The sequence below is a fragment of the Myotis davidii genome, unplaced genomic scaffold (genome assembly GCF_000327345.1).
Source record: "Myotis davidii unplaced genomic scaffold, ASM32734v1 scaffold200, whole genome shotgun sequence".
Classification (NCBI taxonomy): domain Eukaryota; kingdom Metazoa; phylum Chordata; class Mammalia; order Chiroptera; family Vespertilionidae; genus Myotis; species Myotis davidii.
The window spans coordinates 2,501,858-2,509,818 of record NW_006293700.1 but is presented as its reverse complement, the minus strand read 5'-3'; the positions used below and the strand labels follow the sequence as shown (position 1 = coordinate 2,509,818).

General features: G+C 42.4%; 1 protein-coding gene across 1 annotated transcript in view; it reads left to right on the top strand.

Annotated features, from left to right (window-relative positions):
- The first annotated feature begins 443 nt into the window (after positions 1 to 443).
- TRPA1 (transient receptor potential cation channel subfamily A member 1) overlaps positions 444 to 7,961 on the top strand; it is a 47,724-nt gene continuing 40,206 nt past the window's right edge. Inside the window, exons 1-2 of the mRNA XM_006767358.2 lie at positions 444 to 554; positions 6,496 to 6,655. Of these exons, the coding sequence (XP_006767421.1) occupies positions 444 to 554; positions 6,496 to 6,655 (271 nt within the window). The remainder of the gene's footprint in view (positions 555 to 6,495; positions 6,656 to 7,961) is intronic.

Here is a 7,961-nt window from a genome sequence, read left to right as displayed (position 1 = left end):
ATCTTCCCCATGTCCCCAGTTATTATCTCATTCTCCCCCCACCCCCAAGGTTGTTGGGTAGGGCGTGTGTGGGGTGGGGGCTTCGTGTTTTTATTAGCTAGACCCAGCCTGACGTGACACCTAGACTAGGGTGGGGGTGGAGATGGGGAGGGGAGGGACAGGAAATAGGCGCTTTCCGCCTAAAGTGGTGAGTGAGCCCTGGGGACACTCGGTGCGCCGCCCCCGCACCCCCCATCTCTGCGCGCGGGGCCAGGAGGTCACCCCACACCCCTTCTCCTTCCTGCACTACAAGTAGCTGAGGCCCGTGCGCTTCTCGCAGAAGCTCCCGGCCTGGCGCGGAGCAAGTTTTCCACGTCCCGGGACTGCCCAGCGGCTCACCGCGCTCTGTCGCCCCAGGTGCCCGCGCGCAGCAGCTGCAGCAGGTGGTGTCCGGGGTGGGGACCATGAGGCGCAACCTGAGGAGGATGCTGCGCACGGGGGGGAAGAAGGAGCCCCAGGGCGTGGTCTACCAGGGCGTGGAGGACGACATGGACGACTCCAAGGACTCCTTTAAGGTACCCTGGGCGATCGGCGGGCGGGAGCGCGTGCGGTGTCGCTAGACGGTGTTTTGTAGGTTTTATTTCAGACTGAAGAGCTAAATGGCTGTACCTGGAAGTCGGATTTTCCGAAGTGCCTTGGCGGTGGGAAGCATTCTTGTCCCGTGGAGTCAAACGGAGAAACCACCACCTGAGGGAAGCATTACAGGGCTCATAGAGTAGAGAATCCGGGCGGGGGTGGGGGGGGCGGAGGCAGGATAGGCTCTGCGGAGAGGAAGGCCCTTTGAAGATGGGTAGGTGGTCCATGGGGCCCCAAGGACTGGGTGGGGCTTCTGTTGCTTAAGCTGTTCCGTGGCTTCTGCTCTGAAGGCAGCATGAGCTACAGCCACCCTCCGATGGTGCAGTCTGAGGGCGGAGGCTCAAGCGCGCAGAGACCCACCCCTGGGTTTCCTCAGCTTGTCAGCAGGGGGAAGGGTCTCTTTTCAGACGTTAATACATCTTTACAAATGCCTCTCAACCCCCCGCCCCCCCCACACACACACAAACCCCTTTCCGCAATGGAATCATATTAACAGTTCCTGTGCATTTGGGGGGAGGGGGCTTATTCAGATACACACTTTACAAAAGTGGCATGTCACAGAAGTTTGCACTTTTATTTCCTCACAAAATACATTTCAGAATGCTTTTCACATCAGCACCTGGAGAGGCGCCTCACGATTTTTAGCAGCGTTATAGTATTCCCTTCTCTGGATGCATCACGATGTATTTAGCCAGTTCTGCATCCGTAGACACTGGGCTGTGTCTGGTTTTGTTTTGTTTTGTTTTGTTATTTCTTATGATGATTGAATGTATCTGCGAAGAGAGATGTGGCTTTGTCTGTCTGTCTACTGGTACTTAGTGGGCATGTTTGTATGTTAAAGTCCTAGCAGGATCAAGAGGTATGTATAACTTTCATTTTGGTATAAATTAAATTGACAAAAATCCCTCTAAACAGGCGGCAGGAATTGATACTTACCAACTGATACTCACGTGTGTGAGAGCCAGACATGTAGAGTAAATCACATAACCCCACAAACCAGGCCTCCCAAGCTGAGTCTATTGGCACATCCACACGGAATACTATCTTCCTCCTCAATAGTAACAGGTCTTAATGTATTTAATATAGTTAATGAAGAGTTGAGCATTTAGGATTCATGTAATAAACATTAGGTTGAAATAAGTAAAACAAAATCATTTAAAATTTTGATCTTTGATTTTTGCTTCATGGCCTTTTGGCTTCATCCCTACTACCGAGGTCATGCGCAAATTTCCAGCATTAGAATAGTGTATCTGGAAATAATTTTATGGGACAGGGAAAATTATAAAAAATTGGAAAAATCACACTTCCTTAGCGTACCTAAGTGAAGTAGTGCCATTTGTGTTGTGTTAGAAGCCACATTAAAACTTACAGAGGGAGGGAGGGCTTTATATATTTTATTTTATGACCTGTAGCAATTCCAGATCATTCCGTAGAAATCTTAATGGTGAGAAGAATTAGAGATCAATACATATAACACTTGTCATAGTTCTGAACTCTGAGGACTTCCTGATTAAAAAGATACTGTGTACAATATGTTCTCTAGCGCACACTATCTCAGGAATACTAACAAAACTGAAGGAGGGCGGAAACCTCACAAGATGAGAAATGTGGATAAAACCATCAGACTTATACCTTTGTCCTTTCCTGGTGACTTTTCTTCAAGAATTAATATTTGCCCTAGCTGGTTTGGCTCAGTAGATAGAGCCCTAGCTGCAGGGTCTTCGATTCTATTCTGGTCAAGGGCACATGATCCCCAGTAAGGGGCATGCAGGAGGCAGCCAATCAATGATTCTCATCATTGATATTTATATATCTCTCTCTCCCTCTCCCTTCCTCTCTGAAATCAATAAAATATATATTTTTAAAAAGAGTTAATATTTTAGCATTTGACTGTCCATTTGTTATAATCTCTCACCTTAGCTTCCCTATTTTGTCCCACTTATATGCACTCCATTAAAGTAACCTAAAACAGATGTCTTTGATCTGTTTTAAAGAATTTGCTTCTTTAAAGGTGATCTAGTCTATTATGTTCTGTGTGTAGTTATATAAGGTGACATACAAAACTACACTGAATGGATATATAATCACTGGTCTAAATCACAATTTTGGCTTATTCCAGAACTTTCTTTAAGAAATCCTTCCAAGGCTGACTTGTGTACTGTTCAGACTGACCATTCAGCACCTCTGATGAGCATGTATAAAGTATTTTGATGTGCTTGTGCCATTGTGAACTCAGCAGTTCCTTGGCAGCATCTGAACCACATACTTGTTCCCAACAGTGTTTAACTGGGTTGATCGCTGAACAGACCTTTAAATGACTCTTCCTGGCTCTGTGGGGTGAGCAATGTGGTCCCTTTATTATCAGTGAAAGGACATATCAAACTCAGGTGCTAAAATACTTCCAGACGGACTTAGGTAAACACTTGTTTGATAGGGTAAGACCTTGAGAATACTAATTTCTGTGAGAAGCCCGTTTTTTAAAAAAATATATATTTTATTGATTTTTTTACAGAGAGGAAGGGAGAGAGTTAGAGAGTTAGAAACATCGATGGGAGAGAAACATCGATCAGCCGCCTCCTGCACATCTCCCACTGGGGATGTGCCCACAACCCAGGCACATGCCCCCGACTGGAATCGAACCGGGGACCCCTCAGTCCGCAGGCCGATGCTCTATCCACTGAGCCAAACCGGTTTCGGCGAGAAGCCCATTTTTAAACTTAGTTCTGAATATGTGGACACGGTTGGATACCCCTTGTCATATGCATCCACTAAAGGTATATGAAGCTTATGTAGAATTGTGTAATTGAAAATTCAGTGGCACATCTCCATTTAAGGGCCTACCATGGAAGAGTGATTCCTTAGGTACTATTCTGTGTTAATGGAGCAAAAATCAAAGATCAAAATTTTAAGAAATTTTTATTTTATTTTTTAAAATATATTTTTACTAGTGCCCCGGTGCACGGATTCATGCACATTGCAAGGAAATTAATTAGAAGGTGGCCGGTTGGGCAGGACTGGGCTAGATGGGCCAGACACACCTTGGAGCCAACCTCCTGCAGTCCCTTTCTGGACGGCCGCACCTGGGGCGGCACGCAGCTCGAAGGGCATCTGAAGAGTGAGTGGGATCCCTCTGGCAGATGGGGTCCCTCTGCTGGCCTGGCCAAAACCGGCTCTCCGACAACTCCCGAGGGGTCCTGAATTGGGGGAGGGTGGTTCTCTGGTGATGTACCCCAGAATCGGGCTTCCTCCTCTCTAGTTCTGGGGTGCATCACTCGAGAACCATTGCTGCCAACTGACTGCAGCTCAGCAGCTCCTGCGTTGAGTATCTGCCCCCTGGGGGTCAGTGCACATCATAGCTACTGGCCAGTCAGACAGTCGCTTAGCCTTTTATATATATAGATTGATTTCAGAGAGGAAGGAAGAGGGAGGGAGAGATAGAAACATCAATGATGAGAGATAATCATTGACTGGCTGCCTCCTGCACACCCTACACTCGGGATCAAGCCCACAATCTGGGCATGTGCCCTGACCGGGAAGCGAACCCTAATCTCCTGGTTCAGAGGTCAATGCTCAATGTTCAGAGGTCACTGAGCCACACCAGCTGGGCATGATTTCATTTTATTTATTTCAACCTGATATTTATTATATGAATTCTAATTGCTCAAGTCTTTATTAACTGTATTAAAAATACATTATGCACATTAAGACTTTATTTTAGTTCATGATAGTTTTTAATTTTACTAGTGGGAAATGTTCTGGCCATCTGTAAGAAAACGAATCACAGGTTTTGACTTTATATTGCCATGTGCCAAATGTGACCTGTCATAGTCAAAAGTAGAATTAAAGCAAGTGACTGCCTGGATCATTTGTTTGGGGAGGTTTGTGCATTTTTAGAAAATAGTCATTTTATAGTGGGTTCCATGAAAAGCTACTGTCTTGTAGAACATTTTATTTCTGGCCCATATGATGAAATATTTGCTAAGAAATAGCTTTGGAAAAAATTCAGTCAAATGTATTGCTTGGGCACATACTTCTAACGCTTGAAGGAACACTGAGAAAAAAATCTTAGTTTCTATATTGTCACCGGACAGGAAGGAGGTTCAATTAATTTTTCCCATTTTTTTTAAGTCTCTAAGGAATTGAAATTCAAGTATTCTAAGGGAAGTTCTAATGTGTCTAATAGTCCACATGGCATCACTTAATGTGTTTTCCTTCCTTCCTCCCTTTTTCTGGAAAAATTATTTACATATGAAAATAAGTATACAAATTATTTACAACATGGAAAATAAGTCTACAGATGTGTAGTGTACCTTTAGCATAGACAGTATTAGAAAAGAACTAGAGTTTTTTCAAACATTTTTTTGGCCTCAGAACCAAAACAGATATTAAGAACTTTCAAAGAGTTAAATAGAAAAATAGATTGTCAGTTAATGTAGATATTAATAAGGGATGCATTAATTTTAGGAAGAACATTACATACTCTTTGGTCATATATAAAAATTTAAATTATAATGCAAGGCAGCCTCATAGAAGCAAATTTATGATATGAAAGCTGTTCTAAAATTGTAATTGCTATAGGAACATTATTAACATTGAATACAATGATTTTTAAGGATTTATTTACTTTTTAGTAAGCTAATTCTATGCATGTCATGAGCTTTTCAAGAAAAAGACTTATCTGGGAATTTTTCTTCATATCTTGTGAGAATGAATCAAACTCAGAATGTCCACACTGTTGCCTTAAAATTTCACAAGGAGGAAACATAAAGTCACCTGTGATAAATCATTTTTAGTCCAGTCATAATAAAGAATATAAAAAGCGTGACGAAAAGTAAGTGTTAGAAAAAAATGACATATTCAAAAAAGCTGTTGCTCTTCCCCGGACATCATTGGACGTGAACATGTGTTTGGAATTCCACATTTACAGGCCAGGGTCAGCAGCCAATGATACCAGAACGTACTGAGCCTACTCTACAAAGTCCCCTCTTAGGCTCCATAATATCTTATTATATAATGGATTTTATTATATCCATTGTACGAGGGTGGTTTTGACCTCAGCTTCTAGTGTATGTTGATTTTTAGCATCCATTATTCAACCAAAATATATATTCCAGGCATCTCCTGTTCAAGTTCTGAATTTGCCACTTACTGTGCCTCTGGGCAAGTGACATATCCTCGCAATGCCCTGATAATGGGTCCTAAGTAAATGCAAGTAACACTAGCTCTTCCTGGGTGCAGACAGCACCAAGGAGGTGAGCCTGACATGATTTGGCCGCAATAGGACCCCAGTGATAGGAATGCTCATTCCCAAGGGTGAGTGGAAGCCATTCTAGACTACTGACCACGTGAGTGACATGACAGTGCTCCAGGACTCTAGCTCTGGTATGTAAGAAGGGAAACATTGCAAGGGAATTGACTGTAGGCGTGAAGGCCAATGACAGGATAGCAATTTAGATTCCTGGACTTAATTCTTGGAAAAAGAATTCATGAAAAAAAATTTCTTTATCTCACCAAAATCCCTTTTGCTGTAGTTCACATTTTCACCTGGCAGGGAGAATTCCTCTATAGCGTCACTATCCTTCTTATTTCTCACATCACACCCCTTACATTTGCTTCAAAACTTTTTCTCGAGACCTTTATTTCTATGATATATACACATTTATAATCTGAAAATAAAATTAGTTTCTTAAGGTACTTATCAATGTTTAGGCATTTGCTTGCACTTTCTTTATCTCTGTGAACATTTTGTGTTCTTCAAAAAAATTATCTATTGTAAGCATGATAAATAGCTTTGGGTGATAATAACTTTTAATGATAAACTTATATTAATAAAGTTTACATATGCTTGTTTGAAGTGAAAATTTTTTAATATCCTTCTAGGTGGTTTTTGAAGGAAATGCAAATGAATTACAAAGCTGTCTGAAGAAACCAAAGAAGCCACACAAATTTGATGATGTGAACGCCTCCCCTTTGCATTATGCCGCAGAAGAAGGTGACATTGGGCTGATGGAGATGATCATCAATGACTCCTCTGGTGAAGGTAACAAAATGTTACAGTGCCTGCTCCCTATCCATTATCCCATTAGGTTCATTGAAAAAAGTGCTGAGAAGTTACTCTGAAGGTGGACTAGTTTAAAGGGCCTGAGTAGCTCACTCAGAGTGTGGCTTTCCCTATAGGCCAGTGGTCCTCAATTTTCCCCACTGAAACACTGCCAAGGACAGTGCAGAGACCAGGGACACTGCATGGCAGGCACTTCAAATCTTTCTGATAGGTCATAAAAATACATACACATTGAATGTATCCCTCTATACTATTTCTATTGAGGTTATTCTACACTTATATTGCTCATCAGTGAATAAAACTAACACTCTAAGAAGAGGTAACATATTCCCACAACCCCGCTTCATACACCAGGCTTGTTTCAGAAACTCAACTGTAGTCAAGGAAGGTGGATGCCACAGAGACGTCAGCAGTGAGGTGGAAGGATAAGGCTTTTATAAGTTGAGATAATTCTGTCAATATTGTGGAAAAGGCATGGAAGTAGAACCCCAATTAGAGAGCTATTTTAATGTAAAGAGTCAACCAGGGCTTTGAAGTTGAAATAGGAGAAAGGAAGAGATTCAAAAGCTATTTTGCACATGGAGTCAACAGTGTGTGATAAAAGATTGGATGTAAGGAGGAAGTGGCAAGAAGTGACTCTGAAAAGAGATGAGACTGATAATATGACCACAAAGAAAAGGAGGCATAGAAGAAAATACAGGAAAAGTCTGTGTGACGTGTGATGGGATAATGACTTTGGTTTGGTCCTACTGAGTTTAAAAGGCCCAGGGGATATGCACTTGGAAATATCCAGTAGACAACTAGAAATATAGAAGGAAAGTTGCCAGCCCTACAAAGCCACTGTTGCAAAGGAAGTAGCTGGGACTGTGGGAATGCCCAGAGATCCTTTAGGAGACCAGAGAATTGCCCATCAAGGTAGCTAAGGGGAGAGCACCAATATTAAGGGTCAGATGGCAGAGGAAGAGCCAGGAGCAGGATGGTGAAGAGAGTGATGGGAAAGGGATTGAAGATACACCCAATAAGGGAGGAAGATCACAGCACACCTTTACATTAGAAAGACTCAGGACCTTTGTGGAAATGATTTCTGAAAAGTGGCGGAGACAAAAGCCAAATTCAAGTTATTTAATTAGTGATTGGAAGTATGTAAGTTTAGGCCCCTGTTTAACCAAGTTTGGTGCTGATTGAAGTGCTCAATCTTGATCAGACAGAATGGTTAAAAGATGTGCGTGTGTGTGTGTGTGTGTGTGTTTGTGTGTGTGTGTGTGTGTGTGTCTATGTGTGAGAT